Source organism: Cherax quadricarinatus, chromosome 66 (assembly GCF_038502225.1).
Source record: "Cherax quadricarinatus isolate ZL_2023a chromosome 66, ASM3850222v1, whole genome shotgun sequence".
In the NCBI taxonomy this organism is placed as follows: Eukaryota; Metazoa; Arthropoda; class Malacostraca; order Decapoda; family Parastacidae; genus Cherax; species Cherax quadricarinatus.
In genome coordinates, this window is record NC_091357.1 from 24,383,226 (window position 1) to 24,409,444 (window position 26,219).

At 39.2% G+C, this 26,219-nt stretch overlaps 1 protein-coding gene and 1 long non-coding RNA gene across 3 annotated transcripts in view; both read right to left on the reverse strand.

The window, feature by feature from the left end:
- The window catches only part of LOC138854679 (uncharacterized), a 365,248-nt gene that overhangs the window by 263,597 nt on the left and 75,432 nt on the right, over positions 1-26,219 (reverse strand). The gene's annotated exons all lie outside the window — the stretch shown is intronic.
- On the reverse strand, positions 1,281-21,107 carry LOC138854678 (zinc finger protein 84-like). 2 transcript variants are annotated; one of them, XM_070099304.1, is made up of 2 exons: positions 21,020-21,107; positions 1,281-4,986 (listed from the first exon to the last, which is right to left on the reverse strand). In XM_070099304.1, exon 2 carries the CDS (start codon positions 4,464-4,466, stop codon positions 3,426-3,428), a length of 1,041 nt encoding a protein of 346 aa, XP_069955405.1. In that variant the 5' UTR covers positions 4,467-4,986; positions 21,020-21,107; the 3' UTR covers positions 1,281-3,425. The 2 variants fall into 2 exon arrangements, with proteins under 2 accessions (XP_069955405.1, XP_069955406.1); XM_070099305.1 differs by lacking the exon at positions 21,020-21,107 and adding an exon at positions 6,636-7,318.

Sequence of the window (26,219 nt, forward strand, 5' to 3'; positions counted from 1 at the left end):
GAAATCGCCAAGTCAACTGTTTCAACTACAAAATAAAGTGATCGGAAATTGTTAATTTGACCAATTTAACACAAAGTTCAAAATATTCCAATTTCAAAATAGGCTCCAGAATAAACAATGTAGGTATTCCTGGAACTAAACTAACATTTCCTCTGTTCATTAGTTACATTTTGAGGCTTTACAAATAAATTCCATTTTGATTTTTTATTCACATAATGAATTTTTATTCACACCAAAAAATAGAAGATTTACTGTTATGCAATACTGTAATAATTGTATAAATATCATCACCATATTTGTGAATGTATATTAGACCCACCAGCTGACGTGTATTAGATGTGTGAGGTCGTTTGTTTACTCTTGAATATCGGCAAAAATTTAACATTTCCGCTACTTTGAGCTCAGTTTCAAGCCATTTCCAGTGCTAAAACCAATCAAAATCATCTCTATTTCTGTAATATGTCTTCCATTCTATCAAATGAGACCAAGAAATCGCAAATACAACTATAAAAAACATACAAAAAAACACTGCAAAGTCGCTGTTTTAATCGAAAAATCATGATTTCAGTTTTTTTCTCTCATTATACACAGTGTGCTGCAGGATCTGTTTTATGTGGTGCACATATACCACATAGATGTATTCTCTCATATCTAGGCCCAAATGTACCACTCACAGTTTATCAGAGTGAGCTGAGCTCATGGCGTAGATCTACGGTTTGGACCCTGAACGTAAAGCCGTAGATCTATGGGACGGACCCTGAAAGGGTTAATAACTCTCCTCTCCTATTTTTAACTGACAAATCCATTTGTTCTCTAGGCTTCCTTAACTTGTTAATCTCACTCCAAAACTTTTTCTTATTTTCAACAAAATTTGTTGATAACATCTCACCCACTCTCTCATTTGCTCTCTTTTTACATTGCTTCACCACTCTCTTAACCTCTCTCTTTTCCTCCATATACTCTTCCCTCCTTGCATCACTTCTACTTTGTAAAAACTTCTCATATGCTAACTTTTTCTCCCTTACTACTCTCTTTACATCATCATTCCACCAATTGCTCCTCTTCCCTCCCGCACCCACTTTCCTGTAACCACAAACTTCTGCTGAACACACTAACATTACATTTTTAAACGTACCCCATACCTCTTCGACTCCATTGCCTATGCTCTCATTAGCCCATCTATCCTCCAATAGCTGTTTATATCTTACCCTAACTGCCTCCTCTTTTAGTTTATAAACCTTCACCTCTCTCTTCCCTGATGCTTCTATTCTCCTTGTATCCCATCTACCTTTTACTCTCAGTGTAGCTACAACTAGAAAGTGATCTGATATATCTGTGGCCCCTCTATAAACATGTACATCCTGAAGTCTACTCAACAGTCTTTTATCTACCAATACATAATCCAACAAACTACTGTCATTTCTCCCTACATCATATCTTGTATACTTATTTATCCCCTTTTTCTTAAAATATGTATTACCTATAACTAAACCCCTTTCTATACAAAGTTCAATCAAAGGGCTCCCATTATCATTTACACCTGGCACCCCAAACTTACCTACCACACCCTCTCTAAAAGTTTCTCCTACTTTAGCATTCAGGTCCCCACTACAATTACTCTCTCACTTGGTTCAAAGGCTCCTATACATTCACTTAACATCTCCCAAAATCTCTCTCTCTCCTCTGCATTCCTCTCTTCTCCAGGTGCATACACGCTTATTATGACCCACTTCTCGCATCCAACCTTTACTTTAATCCACATAATTCTTGCATTTACACATTCATATTCTCTTTTCTCCTTCCATAACTGATCATTCAACATTACTGCTACCCCTTCCTTTGCTCTCTCTGATACTCCAGATTTAATCCCATTTATTTCCCCCCACCGAAACTCCCCTACCCCCTTCAGCTTTGTTTCGCTTAGGGCCAGGACATCCAACTTCTTTTCATTCATAACATCAGCAATCATCTGTTTCTTGTCATCTGCACTACATCCATGCACATTCAAGCATCCCAGTTTTATGAAGTTTTTCTTCTTCTCTTTTTTAGTAAATGTCTACAGGAGAAGGGGTTACTAGCCCATTGCTCCCGGCATTTTAGTCGCCTCATACGACACGCATGGTTTACGGAGGAAAGATTCGTTTCCACTTCCCCATGGACAATAGAAGAAATAAAGAAGAACAAGAGCTATGTAGAAAAAGGAGAAAAACCTAGATGTATGTATATATATATGCATGTGCATGTCTGTGAAGTGTGACCAAAGTGTAAGTTGGAGTAGCAAGATATCCCTGTTATCTAGCGTGTTTATGAGACAGAAAACGACACCAGCAATCCTACCATCATGCAAAACAGTTACAGGTTTCTGTTTCACAGTCATCTGGCAGGACGGTAGTACTTCCCTGGGTGGTTGCTGTCTACCAACCTACTACCTATAATTCATTACCTGTGAATATAAAAGAAACACTGTTTATAAATTCAAGTCTCTTCTCAAAAATTACTTACTTGCCCACAACTAAATAAATACTGAACAATTGTATCTCAAATTGTATCTCATAAATGTTTCTCATTATTGTATCTCATAAATGTCTAACCTGTGACCCAATCAAACTTTGTTATTTTTTTAATTACATTACCTAACAGAATACTGCATTCTATTGAATGCACAGCAACACAGTAAATGACCATATGACCTGTCTTCGTAATACTCATTTGTGCTAAATTGTTATCTGTTAACAATAATGTTTTTACCACTAAATATATCATTGCTTAGTTAATCTTAAGTTAATTTTAAGCCTGCCCATAATGCTCTGCATACAAGGGGCTTTGGCATGTTGCACTTTAATAACTGTATTCCTTTGTACTTCTCTGTATCATGTTCAAATTAATAAATAAATAATATAAAATCATACTGGTCCACAGACAAGTAAGACACCACTGTGCATGACACCTTGTTTCAAAGACTTTCACAGATGGCAGCCTTTCTAGGAACATGTCCAGTGGCTGTACATGTGTAAATATATAACAGAACATTATTAATATACAACATTTTTGCATGTTTTTAGTTGTAAACAAGTATTGTAAACAATATAATGATGAAAATATTAGTGTGGCTATTGTGTTGAATATAACGAGTGTATATATGTACGTTATGCATTATATTGGTCTCGCAGGCCACAAACGTTACTGGGAAAAAAAATATAAAAGAAAAACAAAAAAGTAAAATAAAAAAAATGCGAATTTACGGAAGTCGCCAATATTGCCACCGCCCAATCACTGAGGGTCAACTTCATGCCTCTATGTCTAGGAAAGTATTACCTATAAAAAATATTATCTTTAATTCCATAAGAATTTTTTTTTCTTGAAAATTCTTTGACCTTGGCTGTCACTCTTGAGATTTTGCCTCTGGACCCTGAAAGGGTTAAAGACTAACATATTTTATCTCCTGTATGCACTCGCACATGTTTCACAAGACTGCCTTTTTGACTAAAACATTTCAGACACTCGGCACATTGAAATGGTTTATCTCCTGTGTGTATCTGCATATGTGACACAAGACTGCTTTTTTTAGTAAAACATTTCTGACACTCTGAGCACTGAAATGATTTATCTCCTGTGTGGTTTATCATATGTGACACAAGATTGCTTTTTTGACTAAAACATTTCAGACACTCGGCACATTGGAATGGTTTATCTCCTGTATGTATTTGCATATGTGACTCAAGATTGCTTTTTTTAGTAAAACATTTCTGACACTCTGAGCACTGAAATGATTTATCTCCTGTGTGGTTTATCATATGTGACACAAGATAGCTTTTTTGACTAAAACATTTCAGACACTCTGCACATTGAAATGGTTTATTTCTTGTATGTACCCGCATATGCCTCACAAGATTGCCTCTTTCACTAAAACATTTCAGACATTCCGAACATTGAAATGGCTTATCTCCCGTGTGTACTCGCATGTGTGATACAAAATGGCTTTTTACACTAAAACATTTCAGACATTCTGAACACTGAAATGGTTTATCTCCTGTATGTACTTGCATGTGTGTCACAAGATTGTTCTTTTGACTAAAACATTTCAGACACTCTGCACATTGAAATGGTTTATTTCCTGTATGTACTTGCATATGCCTCACAAGATTGCCTCTTTCACTAAAGCATTTCAGACACTCTGAACATTGAAATGGTTTATTTCCTGTATGTACTCGCATATGTTTCACAAGGTTACTTTTCACACTAAAACATTTCAGACACTCTGAACAATGAAATGGTTTATCTCCAGTATGTACCTGCATGTGTGTCACAAGAGTGCCTTTTTGACTAAAACATTTCAGACACTCGGCACATTGAAATGGTTTATCTCCTGTGTGTATCTGCATATGTGACGCAAGACTGCTTTTTTTAGTAAAACATTTCTGACACACTGAGCACTGAAATGATTTATTTCCTTTATGTTTTTTCATATTTTTCAAGAGAAGGTATTTAATTTTAAAATATTTTAGTCATTCAACAGTACTTTCAAGCATATTTTTAGATTCATATTTTGGTAAACTATTTTCGACACTGAAGATTAAGGTTTCCATATGAATATATTCCCAGGTTATGACTTTTCTTTAGGCAAAACTCTAATTAAGAGCAATAAGATTATTTTGTGTCTTAAAAGACTGCCATGATTTTTTATGTGCACAAAAAGATTAACATATGTATTAGAACTCTACAGATACACTGAAGAACATTTTTTATTATTTTTTATTAAGATTAAACACATTTTTTCTGAAAATTCTTAACTACAGTATTAATAACTTCTTTTTCTCACAAATGCTGTTCATCTTGCAATACTGAAGACATAGTGTCCGGGAAGGTACAACCTGGTAGTGTTGTACAAAATACTTCTTTAATATTAGTTGTTGTTCAGCTGTTTCCTGAAGTACTGGAGATATAGTGTCTAGGAAGATACAACCTGTTAGTGCTCCACAAATTCTTCTGAAATAGAAACATCAATCAGTATAGTACAATATTCTACCATTACCAACACAGCTTACTGAACGAGAAAACAAATCTGTTTGAATTATCATATATTTCATGGAATAAGATTGTCAGTCATATTTATAAGGAGTAAAAGAAGTTTTCAGTCACAATATATATCTATGTTTATCTGTAAAGCTCTTACAGATAAATCACATTGAATATAATAATTCTCTTAACCCTTTCACTGTGGGGACCTGTTTCTAAACTCTTGTTCTGTGTCAAAAAATATTCAAAAAAAAAAAAATTATTTTTTCTTGTGAAATGATAATCTTTTCCCGATGGTAATGAGACAAAAAACAAAATTTAATGTAAAACTTATAGAATTGCGCTCTCACAAAGTTAGCACTCTTGGCGATATTTATGCATCGCCGATTTTGCCCACTTTGAGCCCTATTTTTGGCCAATTCCATTGTTCCAGTTGACCAAACTCATAACTATTTTGCTAGAACTCCATTTACTGATTTTAACTATGCAATAAAGTGATCAGAATTTGGCAATTTGGCCAATTTCATACACAATTCAAGCAAGGCCAATTTCAAAATAGGGGCGAGAATAAACAATACAGACATTCCTAGCACTAAAATAACATTTTCTCTGTTCATCAGTCACATCTCCAGGTCCCTCTTATATTATGCTTGCTTTCCATTTTGAATTTTTATTCACACAAGAAATAGAAGATTTACTGTTATGCACACATCTGCATTATTGTAAAAATGGTATAAATAATATCAGCACATTTGTGAAAGCATATCAGACCCACTAGCTGATGAGTATTGGACATGTGGCATAATTTGTTCACTCTTGAACATAGGCAAAAATCGAACATCTCTGCTACTTTGAGCTCAATTTCAAGGTACTTTTTGTCTGAAAACCATTTAAAATCATCTCTATTTCTGTAGTGTATCTTCCAATCTATCAAATGAGACCAAGAAAACGAGAATACATCCATAAATACCATACAAAAATACACTGCAAAATCGGCGTTTTAACCCTTTCAGGGTCCGTCCTGTAGATCTATGGCTTTATGTTCGGGGCCCAAACTGTAGGTCTACACCAAAATTATAGCGGTGTCAAATTTAGCGCGAGAAGCCTGGTAGGCCTACATCTGAGAGAATGGGTCTGGGTGGTCAGTATGCACAACTCACAAAATCGTAATGACATGACTGCAAACAAACCGTGTGGTTTGCAATCGTGTCATTATGATTTCGTGAGTCGTGTTGACGGCTTTGAGGGGACTTGAGCTAGAGTTTGTCACGGCCATGCTAGCGGGAGATTCGTCTGTAAAAACTTGCATTTGTGGTTACAGTGGTGCCTATGCTAACCTTCCTATGGTGTAGAAATATACCTAGTTGGACGAATCTTATTGAAGCTAGCTGGCCCAGTGGCTAACACGACGGTCTGGAGTTTTGAGACTCTCTGCCCGTGGGTTCAAATCCCGCCCGTGGTATTGTTTCAGTGTGCACGCTATAGAAAAAATCTGGATGCCCGTATGGCATTGTGGGAATGCCGGCAAAGTAGCTTTGTTCATCGTGCCTGGTGGCAAGGAAGCTCTCACTCCCCACTTACTCTCTGGGTGAATTCTGACTCTCCTCTTCACAACTTACAGTTCTAAGACTGATGGAAGTGGAGCTGAAGAGGAATTCTATGGCTTTGAACCATATGGTACCATTGTGCCATATGGTACAATGGTGCCATGTCATACAATGGTATCATATGGTAAAATGGTATATGGTACCATATGGTACAATGTACCATATAGTACATTGTACCATATGGTACAGGGTACAGGGACCCTAATGGAAATAAGTCTGTCTGACTTTTTTGGGTTATCCTAGGTTCTCCAAACATGCTGCTAAGTATGATATTCTATGTAACTTTATTTGTGTATATCTAAATAAACTTACTCAAGTGCATGTGGCATCATAAGTAAGTTTATTCAGGTGTACAGAAATACAATTACATAGATTATCATACATAGCAGCATAGGTATAAAATCCTAGGATAACCCAAAAAAGTCAGGGTGACTTATTTCCATAGTTATCCCTGTATCTGTACCATATGGTGTCCTGTACTGTATGGTACCCTGTGCCATATGGTACCCTGTGCTATATGGTACCCTGTGCTATATGGTACCCTGTTCCATATGGTACCCTGTTCCATATGGTACCCTGCACCATGTACTTCATGGTACCCTATACCATAAAGTACAATGTACCATATGGTACCCTGTAACATATGATACCATGTACCATATGGTCAATAGGTGTTGGTGGCATGAGACACCAGCCAAGACTGAGTGAGTGGCAACGCAAGCTAACTACTGACTCGGCAGTTTCCCAGACAAAGTGCTTTGTCATCCACCTCAAGGAACACGTCAGGTTCCTTTACACTTGTAAATATATAATAGAACATTATTAATATACAACATTTTTGCATATTTTTGTTGTAAACAACTATTGTAAACAAAATAATGATGAAAATATTAGTGTGTTTGTGCTGAATATAAAAGTACCATATAGTACCATATGGTACCATAAGGTACCATTGTACCAAATGGTGCCATTGTACCATATTCTACCATATGGTACCATTGTATCATATGGTACCATTGTATCATTTGCCATTGTACCATATTCAACCATATGGTACCATTGTACCATATGTACAATTGTACTATATACCATTGCACCCTATGGCACCATTGTACCATATGGTACTATATGGTACCGTTGTATTCAACACAATAACCGCACTAATATTTTCATCATTTTGTTTACAATAAACTTGTAAACAAGTTTTGTAAGCAATATAATGATAAATTAGTGCAGTTATTGTGTTTAATACAATGAGTGTACACTTATACAATATACATTATATTGGTCTCACAGGCCACAGATGTTATTAGAAAAAGAAAAAAAAATTATAAAAGAAAAGAAAAAAGTATAAAAACGTAAAATAAAAAAATGCAATTTTGCGGAAGTCACTGATGTTGCCGCCACCTGGTCATTTTGGGTCAACTTTCTGCCGCTGTATCTCGGTAAGTACTGATCAGAATTTTTTTTTTGTTTTATTACCTTAACAAAAATATTATCTTTAATTCTGTAAGAAAAATAATTTTTTTTTTCTTTTCAAAATTTCTTGGACACTGGGGCACCCCTTCTGATTTTGGCCTTGGACCCTGAAAGGGTTAAACCAAAAACATGGTTGGAATTTTTTTTTCTCATTATGCACTGCGTGCTGCAGGATTTTTTATACTATGCACACTGAGCACACACATGCATTCTCTCACATGTAAGCCTACCAGCTTTCTCCAACCAGATTTGAAGGTGCTAGAATTTTGGCATTGTATTAAGGGACCAACACTGGCTCTCTAGCCGTAATATTGTGGGACTGACAATGAAAGGATTAACTGATGATTGCATAAACAATATGACATTGAACATAAACATTTTAAGTTGTTATATTCATTTGAATAACATAATCATACTAAGTGTTAAACCTACAAGGGTGATAGAGCACTGCAGGATGGATTGTGCTAGATATGAGATATGCAAAGGTCAGAGAGCAGTGTGTTGTAGGAGTGTTCAAGAGGTAGAGTTAAGGGCAGTAGGCAGTGTTGTAGGAGTGTTCAAGAGGTAGAGTTAAGAAGGGCAGTAGGCAGTGTTGTAGGAGTGTTCAAGAGGTAGAGTTAAGAAGGGCAGTAGGCAGTGTTGTAGGAGTGTTCAAGAGGTAGAGTTAAGAAGGGCAGTAGACAGTGTTGTAGGAGTGTTCAAGAGGTAGAGTTAAGAAGGGCAGTAGGCAGTGTTGTAGGAGTGTTCAAGAGGTAGAGTTAAGAAGGGCAGTAGGCAGTGTTGTAGGAGTGTTCAAGAGGTAGAGTTAAGAAGGGCAGTAGGCAGTGTTGTAGGAGTGTTCAAGAGGTAGAGTTAAGAAGGGCAGTAGGCAGTGTTGTAGGAGTGTTCAAGAGGTAGAGTTAAGAAGGGCAGTAGACAGTGTTGTAGGAGTGTTCAAGAGGTAGATTTAAGAAGGGCAGTAGGCAGTGTTCAAGAGGTAGAGTTAAGAAGGGCAGTAGGCAGTGTTGTAGGAGTGTTCAAGAGGTAGAGTTAAGAAGGGCAGTAGGCAGTGTTGTAGGAGTGTTCAAGAGGTAGAGTTAAGAAGGGCAGTAGGCAGTGTTGTAGGAGTGTTCAAGAGGTAGAGTTAAGAAGGGCAGTAGACAGTGTTGTAGGAGTGTTCAAGAGGTAGATTTAAGAAGGGCAGTAGGCAGTGTTCAAGAGGTAGAGTTAAGAAGGGCAGTAGGCAGTGTTGTAGGAGTGTTCAAGAGGTAGAGTTAAGAAGGGCAGTAGACAGTGTTGTAGGAGTGTTCAAGAGGTAGATTTAAGAAGGGCAGTAGGCAGTGTTCAAGAGGTAGAGTTAAGAAGGGCAGTAGGCAGTGTTGTAGGAGTGTTCAAGAGGTAGAGTTAAGAAGGGCAGTAGGCAGTGTTGTAGGAGTGTTCAAGAGGTAGAGTTAAGAAGGGCAGTAGGCAGTGTTGTAGGAGTGTTCAAGAGGTAGAGTTAAGAAGGGCAGTAGGCAGTGTTGTAGGAGTGTTCAAGAGGTAGAGTTAAGAAGGGCAGTAGGCAGTGTTGTAGGAGTGTTCAAGAGGTAGAGTTAAGAAGGGCAGTAGGCAGTGTTGTAGGAGTGTTCAAGAGGTAGAGTTAAGAAGGGCAGTAGACAGTGTTGTAGGAGTGTTCAAGAGGTAGATTTAAGAAGGGCAGTAGGCAGTGTTCAAGAGGTAGAGTTAAGAAGGGCAGTAGGCAGTGTTGTAGGAGTGTTCAAGAGGTAGAGTTAAGAAGGGCAGTAGACAGTGTTGTAGGAGTGTTCAAGAGGTAGATTTAAGAAGGGCAGTAGGCAGTGTTCAAGAGGTAGAGTTAAGAAGGGCAGTAGGCAGTGTTGTAGGAGTGTTCAAGAGGTAGAGTTAAGAAGGGCAGTAGGCAGTGTTGTAGGAGTGTTCAAGAGGTAGAGTTAAGAAGGGCAGTAGACAGTGTTGTAGGAGTGTTCAAGAGGTAGAGTTAAGAAGGGCAGTAGGCAGTGTTGTAGGAGTGTTCAAGAGGTAGAGTTAAGAAGGGCAGTAGACAGTGTTGTAGGAGTGTTCAAGAGGTAGAGTTAAGAAGGGCAGTAGACAGTGTTGTAGGAGTGTTCAAGAGGTAGATTTAAGAAGGGCAGTAGGCAGTGTTGTAAGAGTGTTCAAGAGGGAAAGTTAACCCTTTGGGGGTTTCGGACGTACTAGTACGCCTAAATTCTAGTGCCCTCAAATCTAGTGAGAGAAAGCTAGTAGGCCTACATATGTAAGAATGGGTCTATGTGGTAAGTGTGCACAGTATAAAAAAATCCTGCAGCACACAGTGCGTAATGAGAAAAAAAAAACTTTGACCGTGTTTTTGGATTAAAACAGCGACTTTGCACTGTATTTTCGTATGGTATTTATTGTTGTATTATAGTTTTCTTGGTCTCATTTTATAGAATGGAAGACATATTACAGAAATTGAGATGATTTTGATTGGTTTTACAATGAAAAGTGCCTTGAAATTGAGCTCAAAGTAGCAGAAATGTTTGATTTTACCAAAGTTCAAAAGTAAACAAATCATGTCAAGCGTCCAATACACATCAACTGGCGAGTCTAATATTCTTTCACAAGTGCGCCGATATTATTTATACCATTTCTACACTAATGCAGTAGTCTGCATAACAGTAAAAATTATTTTTTTTTTTTTTTGTAAGAATAAAAATTCAAAGTGGAAAGCCAAAGAAATATAAGAGGGGCGTGGGGACGTGACTAACAAACAGAAAACTTATTACAGTGAACCCCCGCATAACGATATTATTTCAATCCAAAAGTCTGTTTGGGTGCCGTTATAGACCGAATTTGTTCCCATAAGAAATATTGTGAATTAGATTAGTCCATTTCAGACCCCTAAAAATACACCTACAAAAGCACTTACAAAAATAAACTTACATAATTGGTCGAGTTGGGAGCTGATCGTTATCCGGGGGTCCACTGTATTTTAGTGCCAGGAATGTCTTTCTTGTTTATTCTGGACCTATTCGGAAATTGGCATCTTTTGAAATTTGAGGGAGATTGGCAAAATTGCTAAATTCTGACCACTTTATTGGATAGTTGAAATCGGTAAATGGGTGGTTTCTTGTACTCATTCGATAGAAAAAATGGAGTTTTAGCGAAATAGTTATGGTTATTGTCGACTAGTACACTGGAATTGGCCGAAAATAGGGCTCAAAATAGGCAAAATCACTGATGATAAAACATCGTCGAGACTGCTAACTTTGCGAGAGCATAATTCCGTAAGTTTTCCATCAAATTTCATACTTCTGGTGTCATTATGATCGGGAAAAGATTCTCTATCTTTTCATAAGAAAACAAATATTTTTTTTTTAAATTTGGCCGACCCTGAGAACAAGTCTCTGAGAGGACCTGTCGACCCCCAAAGGGTTAAGAAGGGCAGTAGGCAGTGGTATACACAAACAATGAGCACATAAGACAGAAAACTATAATGACATCTGGGTAAAATGTGAACTATTAACAAGTTACACATTAACACATGAAGGTAAGTGAGCCAGTATATATATGAGAGGAAAGATGGTACAGGAGAGAGGTGAAATATAAAGAAAGTGGAGATAGTATTGGATGTAGTAGTAGTTGTAGTGGGAATGGGGAGAAGTGGTAGTGACAAAGAATCAGAGAGTGGAGTGAAGCAAGGCACAGTTCCCGCAAAAAAAATCTGTACATGTCCAATGCAAAAACAAATCTTTACACATGATTTTGATGCATACATTTCACTCATGTTTCCACCATAAAAAAAGTGTGATGATGTAGTGTTCTGGAGCCTGTCTCCCTCCATTGTTCCCAACCATGCCATGCTTCAGTGCTCTGCCAGAGCTCAGTGAGGAAGGAGGCCTGCTAGTTGTTCCTCAGTGCCCCTTTTTCATGAACTTTGCCATGCTGTATCTCCACTCCAAGTGGTCAGAATGAATCAAACTAAACTTTCAATTGCAGAGAAGACCCATGCACTCACCCTTTTAGAGCAAGGCATGTCTGTGATACACATAGCCGCAGACCTGAAGGTGATGAGGACGGCAATTTACAACCTCAAGAAAGCAGCTGCTTCACTCCCACCTGGATTTTTCTTGAGGTCTGCGGCTGTTATGGCAGGATCTGATAACACTTCCCTCTTCAGGATCTTGTCTGTGCAAAGAGAAGTCTTTTTGGGTGGTACTGTGCCTGGTGGGAGTGAGGTAGCTGCTTTCTTGAGGTTGAAAATTGCCATCCTCGTCACCTTCATGTCTGCGGCTACGCATATCAGAGACATGCCTTGCTCTAATAAAGTGAGTGCATGGGTCTTCTCTACAACTGAAAGTTTAGTTCAACCCATTCTAACCACTTGGAACTGAGATATAGCATGTCAAAGTTCGTGAAAAAAGGGCACTGAGGAACAACTAGCAGGCCTCCTTCGTCACCGAGCTCTGGAAGAGCAATGAAGCATAGCATGGTTGGGAACAATGGAGAAAGACAAGAACCAGTACACTACGTCATCACACTTTTTTTTTAGTTATACATGTATAGATTTTTTTTGCAGGCACTGTACAGTAGGGCCCCACTTTACAATGCTTCACTTTACACCATTTTGCTAATGCAGCAGTTTTCAGTTATACCCATTCATCACTTATTTAGACTTCCTACAATAAATATATTCACCACTCACTATTAGTTACAGATGAAAATAATTTAACCCTTAAACGGTCCAAACGTATCTATACGTTCACACGTGTAGCGCCCCAAATTTTTTGAGAAAAAAAAATCTTTTTTAAAAGGAAAAAAGAGCATATGGTACCCAGGCATCCCCAATTATTTTAATATGGTGCACAGTGAGTGCGCACACCCATTCTCTCATGTCTAGGTGACTCAGGCTTATCGTGGCAATGTTGAAAGAATGACAAAGAAAACCTATATATACGTTTGGGGCACTACGCGCGTGAACGTATATATACGTTTGGACCGTTTAAGGGTTAAGGTAAGAAATGTGTGTACTGTACTTGCATTTTTTAAGGCCTAGCTCTATTGCTCACTTAATATATGATAATGAAAAAAAATGTTTACAATTATTAACACATCAGCCATTTTCCACCAAGGCAGGGTGGCCTGAAAAAGAAAAACTTTCATCATTCACTCTATCACTGTCTTGCCAGAGGCGTGCCTACACTACAGTTATAAAACTGCAACATTAACACTCCTCCTTCAGAGTGCAGTCACTGTACTTCCCATCTCCAGGACTCAAGCCTGGCCTACCAGCTTCCCTGAATCCCTTCATAAATGTTACCTTGCTTACGCTCCAACAGCATGTCAAGTCTTAAAAACCATTTGCCTCCATTCGCTCCCCTCTAACACACTCACGCACGCTTGCTGGAAGTCTAAGCCCCTCACACACAAAACCTCCTTTACCCCCTCTCTCCAACCTTTCCTAGGCCGACCCCTACCCTGCCTTCCCTCCACTACAGCTTTATACACTCTCGAAGTCATTCTATTTCATTCCATCCGCTCTACATGTTCAAACCATGTCAATAGCCCTCCTCAGCACTCTGGATAATAATTCTGGTAATCCCACACCTCCTAATCTCCAAACTACGGATTCTCTGAATTATATTCACACCACACATTGCCCTTAGACATGACAACTCCACTGCCTCCAGCCTTCTCCTTGTTGCAACATTCACTTCCCATGCCTCACACCCATACAAGAGCGTTAGTATAATTATACTCTTGTACATTCCCCTCTTTGCTTTCATGGATAAAGTTCTTTGTCTCCAAAGACTCCTCAGTGCACCACTCACCTTTTTCCCTTGCATCAATTCTATGATATACCTCATCCTTCACTGACCTGACCCATCTGCTGACACGTCCTCTCCCAAATATCTGAACACATTCACCTCCTCCATACTCTCTTCCTCCAATCTAATATCCAATCTTCCGTTACCTAATTTTTTTTTTTTTTGTTCTCATCACCTTACTCTTTCCTATATTCAGATTTAATTTCCTTCTTTTACATACCCTACCAAACTCATTAACCAACCTCTGCAATCTCAAGTTCAAGTGTTGAAGAAGGAGATTCTACTTCTTCAGGAGGAAAATAGGAGGCTGAAGTTTCGCATAGATGAGTTTGGGAGCGAGTGTGAGAAGGATTTAGCTGGTAAGGAAGGAAGGTCACCAGCAGTGATAGTGGCAGCTGCTTTAAGTGGCAAGTGGTTCACAGTTCAGGAAGAAGGAAGATGAGGAGAGTTAATAGAGAAGATGTGAAGGTAGGAAATCGATTCTCTGCTCTCCAAGATGAGTGTACTTCAGTGGTTAGTGAGGTTGAAGGTACCACTGATTCCCCTGCTAATCAAGGTAAGAATATTTTAATAGTAGGCGATTCTCAGGTAAGATATATGGACTGTGCATTTTGTAACAGAGACAGAAAGGTCAGACAGAGAGTGTGCCTTCCTAGAGCTGGTGTTGGTGACATAGCAGGTTGGATAATATTATGGCAGGTAATGGGAACAAGCCCATTATCTGTCTTAGTGCTGGGGGTAATGACATTGAGAAGGGCAGGAGAGAGGAGTTGCTGGATAAGTACAGGTTAGCCATAGAAGTACATAGTTAGGTCTAAGGGAGGGATCCCAGTCATATGTAGCATCTTGCCTAGAAAGGGAGTGGGCAATGAATGGATGTCTAGGGCAACTGGTATAAATTGCTGGCTAGACAGGTAATGCAAGGAACTTACAATCCCATTCATTGATAACTGGGACCTATTCTTTGGCAAACATGATATGTATGCAAGGGATGAGGTTCATCTCTCTGGGGATGGAGTGGTTGCATTAGCCAATTCAATTGAGAGGGTAATTGATGACTTGTCTAGGAATTTAAACTGATAGATTATAGAGGTATGGGTGTTTGTGGGAAACAATCAGGCTGCAGCATTAGGGTTAAAAACAGCAGTTATTACCGGGATACCTCAGGGATATGTTTAAAAGACAATATTCAAAATAAAGTTGCTAGTAATGGCAAATCAAATGATCAACAAACAAAGAGACATCGTAGAGGCCAACGAGTGACGATACAAATAGTAGGAGTCTAAGAAATAAGATAGATGAGCAAAGATTACTTGAAAGTGTAGGTAATATAGATATTATTGGTATAACAGACCTGGTTCAACCTGAAAGATAGAGAAATGCCTTCTGAATGCAACATACAGGGTTATAAACTATTCCACACTCATAGGGTCAACAGGAAGGGTGGTGGTGTGGCGATGTATGTCAGAGAAAATTTAAATTGTTGTCTTAGACATGACATAAGATTAGAAACATTGAACACAGAATCTGTTTGGCTACAGTTTCTCGAGGGACATGACAAATTAATTTTGGGTGTGATTTATAGGCCCCAAACCTTGATAGGGAGGGCAGTAAGCTGTTATGGGACAAAATTCATAAGGTATCTAGATATGAAAATGTTGTGATAATGGGAGATTTTAACTTTAGACAAATTGATTGGAACAATATGACAGGAAATCTTGAGTCTAGTGACTTTCTTGATACGGTTCAGGATTGCTTTTTAGAACAGGTTGTGACAGAACCAACTAGAAGAAACAATCTGCTTGACTTGGTTCTTGCCAACAAAGATTCACTAAATAATCTTGAGGTTAATGATGAGCTTGGGGAAAGTGATCACAAATCACTTAGTTTCAATATATCATGGAATTACCCAGATAACTGCAATCAAATCTCTGTCCCAGATTTTCGCTTTTCCGACTTCATGGGACTGAAAAATTACCTGGGTGGGCTAAATTGGGATGTCCTGACTATGGGTCAGGTAGGTGATCTTGGCTGCCAATATGACATTTTTCAGAGCATAGTTCTAGCTGCCCAGACAACTTTTGTTTCGAGTAGGGAAATTAGATCTAACAAAAATGATCCCAAATGGATGAACAATAGATTAAAACATCTCATTGGTCAAAAGAGAGGCATATATAGGCGTATCAAAAGAGGGGATGGGCAGTTAAGAAATCAATATATTCAATTAAAGGGAGAAATAAAGAAAGGAATAAGAAAAGCAAAAAGGGATTATGAGGCTAAGGTCACAAGGGATTCAAAGACTAACCCAAAAGGGTTCTTTCAGGTATACCGAAGTAAGATTAGGGACAAGATTGGCCCACTTAAGAGTAACTCTGGTCAGATCACTGACGGTGATAAGGATATGTGTGAAATTCTCAATACCTACTTCCTCTCAGTTTTCACCCAGGAAAATACTAGTGATATTCCTGAAGAACAGGATGATAATAAACTATGTACAATTGCAGTAGCTAGCGACATGGTCCTCAGACAAATAGAGAAACTAAAACCTAACAAATCCCCAGGCCCTGATGAACTGTTTGCAAGGGTGTTAAAGGAATGTAAAGAGGAACTTAGCATACCTTTGGCTAATCTTTTTAACATCACTACAAGCTGGCATAGTGCCTGATAAGTGGAAAATGGCAAATGCAATACCTATTTACAAGGCAGGTGACAGGTCCTTGGCTTCGAACTATAGACCAGTAAGCCTTACCTCCATAGTAGTAAAATTTATGGAATCAATAATTGCCGAAGCAATTCGTAGCCATCTTGACGAGCACAGATTCATTAATGAATCTCAACAAAGTTTTACAAAGGGGCGTTCCTGTCTTACGAATTTACTAACTTTTTTCACTAAGGTGTTTGAGGAGGTAGATCATGGTAATGAATAAGATATTGTGTATATGGACTTCAGTAAGGCTTTCGATAGAGTTCCACACCATAGGCTATTGAGGAAACTTAAGGCACATGGAATAGGAGGAGAAACTTTTTCCTGGGTAGAGGCATGGCTGACAAATAGACAGCAAAGAGTTTGCATAAATGGGGTGAAATCAGAATGGGGGCACGTCACAAGCCGCGTTCCTCAGGGGTCAGTGTTGGGCCCGTTGTTGTTCACAATTAACATAAACGACACAGATGAGGGAATATATAGCGACATAAGGAAATTTGCTGACGACACCAAAATAGGCCGTCCAATTCATTCTAATGAGGGCGCTAGAGCACTCCAGGATGATTTGAATAGACTGATGCAATGGTCGGAGAAGTGGCAGATGCAGTTTAATATTGACAAATGCAAAGTTCTAAATGTTGGGCAGTTAAATAACCATATAAACTAAATAATGAAGATCTTAATACTACTGACTGCAAAAAGGATTTAAGAGTTCTGGTTAGCAGTAATCTGAAACCAAGACAACAGTGCATTAGTGTTCGCAATAAAGCTAACAGAATTCTTGGCTTTATATCTAGAAGTATAAATAGTAGAAGTCCAACGGTTGTTCTTCAACTCTATATATCCTTGGTTAGGCCTCATTTAGACTATGCTTCTCAGTTCTGGTCACCGTATTACAGAATGGATATAAATGCTCTGGAAAACGTACAGAGGAGGATGACAAAGATGATCCCATGTATCAGAAATCTTCCCTATGAGGATAGACTGAGGCCCTGAATCTGCACTCTCTCGAAAGGCGTAGAATTAGGGGGGATATGATCGAGGTGTATAAGTGGAAAACAGGAATAAATAAAGGGGATGTAAATAGCGTGCTGAAAATTTCCAGCCAAGACAGGACTCACAGCAATGGTTTCAAGTTGGAAAAATTCAGATTCAGGAAGGATATAGGAAAACACTGGTTTGGTAATAGAGTTGTTGATGAGTGGAACAAACTCCCGAGTACAGTTATTCAGGCTAAAATGTTGGGTGTGGGTGGGTGTGAGTTGGACCTGACTAGCTTGTGCTGCTGGGTCTGGTGCAGTGCTCCATCCTTGAGTGGAGGTGACCAGACTGGGTGGGTCATTGGGCTAATCCAGGGGGGGGTTCATTGGTCTAATCTGGGGGGGGGGGACATGGACCTGCTCTGCATGGGTCAGTAGGCCTGTTGCAGTGTTCCTTCTTTCTTATGTTCTTATGAATAATAACTTCTCTTCAGAATCTCCCAAAAGCAAAGAGCAACTATGACAACTCCCACTTTGTGTCTGATTCTTTATCTTTTAACCCCAAACCTCTTGCCAACACCTGAGCATTCACTTCTCTTATTACTCCATCTATCAATATATTGCACAACCATGGTGACATCACACATCCCTGCCTACTTTTACTTTTAATGTAAACTTATCAGGATTTTATATGCACTGTAAAGTGAAACATAGCCTCCATGTTTCACTTTTACTGCTTCCTTAACCTTTTGAACCATGAACAATCATAAAACACATGAAAACATCATAAAATATTGTACTAGTGTCAGCCCTTTGGTAAAGAAGGTGAGGAGAAACTACTTAGACTATACAACAAACATTGTCCTATAAAAACGAAACAGATCACAAACAAACGGCTTGGTTGCCCATGGCTAACCAGCACCATTCTGAAATCCATTGATAAGAAACACCAATATGAAAAGCAATATAGACAGGGCTTAATACACAAAGATATTCTTAAACACTATTCATCAGTCCTCACCAAAGTAATAAAGAAAGCCAAACAACTATACTACTACAGTAGATTCACTGACACAAGAGGAGATATAAAAAAGACCTGGAAAACACTCAGATTCTAGGGACCCACAAACTGAAAAAAAACAAGAATATTGTCCTAACTAAACCTAATGAAACACCACTGCAACCCACCGACACAGCTAACAAGATAAACGACTTCTTCTCAACCATAGGTTCTAATCTTGCCAATAAAATCCCACGTACCAATGCCCATGCCGGGGACTACCTAAATGGGAATTTCCCAAATTCCTTCTATCTTGCTCCAACTGAGCCCACGGAAGTTACCGAGATTATAAAGTCACTTAAAAATAACTCAGGGAATCTGTCTCATGTCCCACCATTATTGTACAAGAGAGTGGCCCATGTCCTCTCACATACTATCTCATTGCTTTTTAACAAGTCACTAGAAGCAAGCACCTTCCCGAAACTACTCAAGACGGCAAGGGTTACACCAATACATAAAGGTGGTGACCCTACAGATTTAAACAACTATAGGCCAATATCAAACTTACCATTGCTATCCAAAATCTTTGAGAAACTCGTGCACAGGAGACTATATTCATTTATAACGTCACAAAACATACTCAACCCCTGCCAATTTGGATTCAGGAAAAATAAAAGCACTAATGATGCAATTAAAAAATGCTAGATCTGCTTTACACAGCACTGGAAAATAAGGAATATCCACTAGGAATTTTTATTGACCTAAGAAAAGCTTTTGACACAGTAGACCACGACATCCTACTCCACAAACTTGATCATTACGGTATAAGAGGCCATGCGCTTGCATATTTCAAATCTTACCTTACTAATAGGTATCAGTATGTCACCATTAAAGACACAGCATCAACAACACGGCCACTTGATACTGGAGTTCCGCAGGGAAGTGTCCTTGGTCCCCTGCTCTTCCTCATATACATCAATGATCTTCCAAACGTATCTCGACACCTGAACCCCATTCTCTTTGCTGACGACACGACTTATGTCATCTCTCACCCTAATCTTGCCACCCTCAACACCATTTTTAATGAGGAGCTGATCAAAATATTGACTTGGATGACAGCCAATAAACTTAAGCTTAAAGTTGACAAAACCTACTATATTATGTTTGGTAGCAGAGCAGGAGATGCGCAAATTAACATTAAGATCGACAACACTCTAATTACCAGGCATAATGAGGGCAAATTCCTAGGCCTATACCTCGACAACAACCTGAACTTCAGCACCCATATCCAACACATAACCAAAAAAGTATCCAAAACGGTTGGGATCCTCTCCAAGATACGATACTACGTGCCGCAAAATGCCCTTCTCACACTATACCATTCACTTATATATCCATACCTCACCTATGCTATCTGTGCTTGGGGATCAACTGCAGCAACACACCTAAAGCCAATAATAACCCAACAAAAAGTTGCAGTAAAAATAATCACTAAATCCCATCCCTGGCAACACACCCCCCCCACTCTTCATAGATCTAAATTTACTCCCAGTTCAGTACATCTACACTTACTACTGTGCAATCTACATCTACAGGACCTTAAACTCCAATATCAACCTTGACCTAAAACACTTTCTTGATAGTTGTGACAGAACCCACAGGCATAACACCAGACACAAACATCTCTACGACATTCCCCGTGTCCGACTAAACCTTTACAAAAATTCAATGTATGTCAAAGGCCCTAAAATCTGGAACACCCTACCTGAGAACTCTAGAACTGCAGACACATTCATCACCTTCAAAACTACCATCAGAAAACATCTTATCTCCCTGATACACCCTGTCAACTAACTACACGAATACCACCTGGTGGTTCACACTTACACTCACTCACCCATTTGACCATAAACAGAAATATCAATCTCAATCTCAAAATAATGAATCTTAACTAGTCATAAGTTGGCCTGTGATACTCCAATACTGAAACTATGTACTGTGCCAAAACAGAAGCATTCACATTGCTAAACTCACAAACTAGTATTTAGTCACTTAGCCATAATACCAACTTACCTCATAATTTGTAATATTTTAAACCTACGATTTAATATAAGTCTGCCCGAAATGCCTAGCCATGCTAGGTGTTCTAGTGGTACACTCTGTAATCATTATTTAACTACATGTAAACCACACAATAACCAAATTCTGTAAACTCAGCATTGTAATACTTATAGAGAATAAAGTTTGAATTTGAATTTGAAAGTGGAGGAGGAAGAGAGAGAATGTGCCTTCTTCAGTGATTCTACGACATGAATGATACTAAAGCAGCATGAGTCAATAAAAGGTGTAGCCCCAGCCAGTGATAAAGTGTAGCATACACAGTGTAGCAAGTGAGTTAAGCAATTAATCAATAGAAAAAGGACAGCACGAACCTAACTCCTCCAATGTTGTTGGCGTTATATAGGGCGACGGACACCACCACCGTAAACCATACCCCGGCCGGGATTGAACCCGCGGTCATAGTCTCAAAACTCCAGCCCGTCGCGTTAGCCACTAGACCAGCTAGCCACAATAAGATTCATCCAACTAGGTATATTTCTTATTTGCAATCGTGTCATTACGATTTCTTGAGTCATGTTGACGGCAGTGAAGGGACTTGAGCTAGAGTTCGTCACGACCACGCTAGCTGGAGATTCGTCTGTAAAAACTTGCATTTGTGGTCACAGTGGTGCCTGTGCTAACCTTCCTATGGTGTAGAAATATACCTAGTTGGATGAATCTTATTGTGGCTAGCTGGTCTAGTGGCTAACGCGCCGGGCTGGAGTTTTGAGACTCTATGACCGCGGGTTCAATCCCGGCCGGGAGTATGGTTTATTTGCAATCGTGTCATTACGATTTCTTGAGTCGAGTCGAGTCACCACCACCGTCTCTAGTCTCAACTGCCGCCTCCACCACCACTATCTCCGGTTTATGTTCTCAGTGGCTCTCTCTCACCCAACAACAACAACACAGCAACACCTGTGACTTACTTAATGACACATTTTATTCATTCTAGAGTATATGTCATGTTTCTATGTTATTAATATTGTTTATTGTCATATTAGATGAATTGTGATAGATAAATAAGCCATAGAGTTGACTATCTTGTCATATCTCCAAACAAACTTTGCCATCCCACAATTCCTAACATACTTAATGACATATTTCATTCATTCTAGAGTACAGTAGGGCCCCACTTTATGGCGTTTCACTTTACAGCATTCCGCTAATACAGGCATTTCAAATTATGACCGAAACTCTCTATACGGCTCCCCCCCCCACCTGACTTTCTAATACGGTCACCGTGCCCCACCCAGTTTGTTTACATTTTCCATGAGCTCCGTAAGCACCACGTTTCTTCATTATGCCTGGAAACGCCAAAATTCAAGTGTTTTTAAGAGTTATTTCATATTTTACATATACTCTGATAATTATACTTATGTATACCTGTACCTCAATAAACTTACTGTCCTGGCATGCAGGTACGCATTAAAATCAGTAAGAGTGACTTATGTCTCGAAATGCCATATTAGCAATGATAATAATAATGCTCAATAATAATCACTGAGTCTCATTAAATGTTGTATATTATGCTAATATACACTTTTTCATTATTCCAGCTATGACATATTTTTCAGAATTATATAATAAACATGATATGTAACATATAATGATAAATACACCCCACAGTAGAATAAATAAACATAAATATGAGATGTGGTAGCCAGACGACTAGAACGAGTGATGGAAAGAATAATTTTTTCTCTAGTCCACCGTAAGAGGAAATGTGTTACTGGGAGTAACTGTAGATAATTATTCCTTTCGTATGCCTTCACTCAGAGTGTCATTTCTTCTAAAAATGGTGTTACATGAGAATGGGAGTGTTCCTCTTCATATATTCTACTGTTTCAACATAGACAACTTGTACACAATGTAGTTTGTACACAAACCAAACGTGTACGCCTGGTTTATTTACATAACTCATGTATTACCTGGAGTTTACCTGGAGAGAGTTCCGGGGGTCAACGCCCCCGTGGCCCGGTCTGTGACCAGGGCCTGGTTTGTTTACATAACACTGCTCCTGTCCTCTCTTATGTACTCATTCTCTATCTCTCTCATTTATTCGTTTTATCTTGTTTATTCACCTCTGACCCTACATTAAGACTACAAATATTTTAAACCTTGCAGGGTTTCTGATGTACTAGTATGGCTTGTGCACCAGGGTTATTGACGTACCAGTACACCTAAATTCTAGCACCTTCAAATCTAGCAGGAGAAAGCTGGTAGGCCTACATATGAAAGAATGGGTCTATGTGGTCAGTGTGCACAGTATAAACAAAATCCTGCAGCACACAGTGTGTAATGAGAAAAAAAAAAACTTTGTTTTTGGTTTAAAACACCAACTTTACACGGTATTTTCGTATGAAATTTATGATTGTATTCTAGTTTTCCTGATCTCATTTTATAGAATGGAAGACATATTACAGAAACTGAGATGATTTTGATTGGTTTCGCAATGAAAAGTACCTTGAAATTGAGCTCAAAGTAGCAGAAATGTTTGATTTTTGCCAAAGTTCAAAAGCAAACAAATCGTGCCACGCGTCCAATATACGTCAACTGGTGAGTCTAATATTCTTTCACAAGTGCGCTGATATTATTTATACCATTTCTACACTAATGCAGTAGTCTGCATAACAATAAATCTTCTATTTTTTGTAAGAATAAAAATTCAAAGTGGAAAGCAAAAGAAATTTAAGAGGGGCGTGGGGACATTACTAATGAACAGAGGAAATGTTATTTTAGTGCCAGGAATGTCTGCCCTGTTTATTCTGGACCCTATTTGAAAATTGGCATCTTTTGAAATTTGTGTTAAGTTGGCAAAATTGCTAATTCCTGACCACTTTATCGGATAGTTGAAATTGGTAAATGGGTGGTTTCTTGTACTCATTCGATAGAAAAAATGGAGTTCCAGCAAAATAGTTATGATTTTTGTTGACTAGTACACAGGAATTGGCCAAAAATAGGGCTCAAAGTGGGCAAAATCGCCAATGCGTCAACATCGTTGAGACTGCTAACTTCACGAGAGCGTAATTCCATAAGTTTCCAATCAAATTTCATACTTTTGGTGTCATTATGATTGGGAAAAGACTCTCTATGTTTTCACAAGAAAAAATAATTTTTTTCCGAAAAATTTTCGATGGGGCTCTACGTGTCTTATCAAACACTTAAACACGAACTACAACAAATACAGTGGTCCCTCGATAATCGTAGGGCTCGATAGTCGTAATTTTTGGAAATCGTAACGATATTTTCGTCAAAACATTGGCTCGCTAATCGAAGATTGACTCGCGAATAGTCATTCGTTCAGGACACGTACTCACGCTCTGAGCCACCCCAGCCTCCCTTCCCAGCCAGTGTGGCATTGTTTACCAGTGAGTGATAGTCCCCTCACTTGCTCATATGAAATATCTCATAATATTCCATTCATTTTAGTGCTTGGAACTACTAAATAAGCTACCATGGCTCCAAAGAAAGCTCCTAGTGCCAAGCCTTTGGTAAAGAAGGTGAGAAATATGATTGAATTTAAGAAAAACATCATTGAACAATATGAAAGTGGTGTACGTATGGCTGAACTGGCCAGGATGTATAACACACCCCATACAACCATAGCTTCCATCGTGCCCAAGAAAAAGGAAATCAAGGACGCTGTTGTTGCAAAGGGGGTAAATATGGTGACAAAAATGAGATCACCAGTTCTTGAAGAGGTTGAGAAGTTATTATTAGTGTGGATAAACGAGAAACAATTAGCAGGAGATAGTCTTATGATGTCGATTATTTGTGAAAAGGCTAGGCAGTTGCATGACGATCTAGTAAAGAAATTGTCTGCAACTAGTGGTGATGTGAGTGAATTTAAGGCCAGCAAAGGTTGGTTTGAGAGATTTAAGAAGCGTAGTGGCATACACAGTGTGATAAGGCATGGTGAGGCTGCTAGTTCGGACCACAAAGCGGCTGAAAAATATGTGCAGGAAATTCAAGGAGTACATAGAGGCTGAAGGACTGAAACCTGAACAAGTGTTCAATTGTGACGAAACAGGCCTCTTTTGGAAGAAAATGCCAAAGATGACCTACATTACTCAGGAAAAGGCACTGCGAGGACACAAGCCTATGAAAGACAGGGTGACGCTCATGTTCCTGGAGTTTACCTGGAGAGAGTTCCGGGGGTCAACGCCCCCACGGCCCGGTCTGTGACCAGGCCTCCTGGTGGATCAGAGCCTGATCAACTAGGCTGTTACTGCTGGCTGCACGCAAACCAACGTACGAGCCACAGCCCAGCTGGTCAGGAACCGACTTTAGGTGCTTGTCCAGTGCCAGCTTGAAAACTGCCAGAAGTCTATTGGTAATCCCCCTTATGTATGCTGGGAGGCAGTTGAACAGTCTTGGGCCCCTGACACTTATTGTATGGTCTCTTAACGTGCTAGTGACACCCCTGCTTTTCATTGGGGGGATGTTGCATCGTCTGCCAAGTCTTTTGCGTGAGTGATTTTTGTGTGCAAGTTCAGTACTAGTCCCTCTAGGATTTTCCAGGTGTATATAATCATGTATCTCTCCCACCTGCATTCCAGAGAATACAGGTTCAGGAACCTCAAGCACTCCCAGTAATTGATGTGTTTTATCTCTGTTATGCGCGCCGTGAAGGTTCTCTGTACATTTTCTAGGTCAGCAATTTCACCTGCCTTGAAAGGTGCTGTTAGTGTGCAGCAATATTTCAGCCTAGATAGAACAAGTGACCTGAAGAGTGTCATCATGGGCTTGGCATCCCTAGTTTTGAAGGTTCTCATTATCCATCCTGTCATTTTTCTAGCAGCTGCGATTGATACAATATTATGGTCCTTGAAGGTGAGATCCTCCGACATGATCACTCCCAGGTCTTTGACGTTGGTGTTTCGCTCTATTTTGTGGCCAGAATTTGTTTTGTACTCTGATGAAGATTTAATTTCCTCATGTTTACCATATCTGAGTAATTGAAATTTCTCATTGTTGAACTATCATATTGTTTTCTGCAGCCCACTGAAAGATTTGGTTGATGTCCGCCTGGAGCCTTGCAGTGTCTGCAATGGAAGACACTGTCATGCAGATTCGGGTGTCATCTGCAAAGGAAGACACGGTGCTGTGGCTGACATCCTTGTCTATGTCAAATATGAGGATGAGGAACAAGATGGGAGTGAGTACTGTGCCTTGTGGAACAGAGCTTTTCACCGTAGCTGCCTCGGACTTTACTCTGTTGACTACTACTCTTTGTGTTCTGTTTGTGAGGAAATTATAGATCCATCGACCAACTTTTCCTGTTCCTCTAGCACGCATTTTGTGCGCTATTACACCATGGTCACACTTGTCGAAGGCTTTTGCAAAGTCTGTATATATTACATCTGCATTCTTTTTGTCTTCTAGTGCATCTAGGACCTTGTCGTAGTGATCCAATAGTTGAGACAGACAGGAGCGACTTGTTCTAAACCCATATTGCCCTGGGTTGTGTAATTGATGGGTTTCTAGATGGGTGATGATCTTGCTTCTTAGGACCCTTTCAAAGATTTT

Excerpts from the sequence above, each read along its gene's own strand:
- LOC138854678 (XM_070099304.1), bottom strand. The coding sequence starts at position 4,466 with ATGAAAAAACATAAAGGAAATAAATCATTTCAGTGCTCAGTGTGTCAG.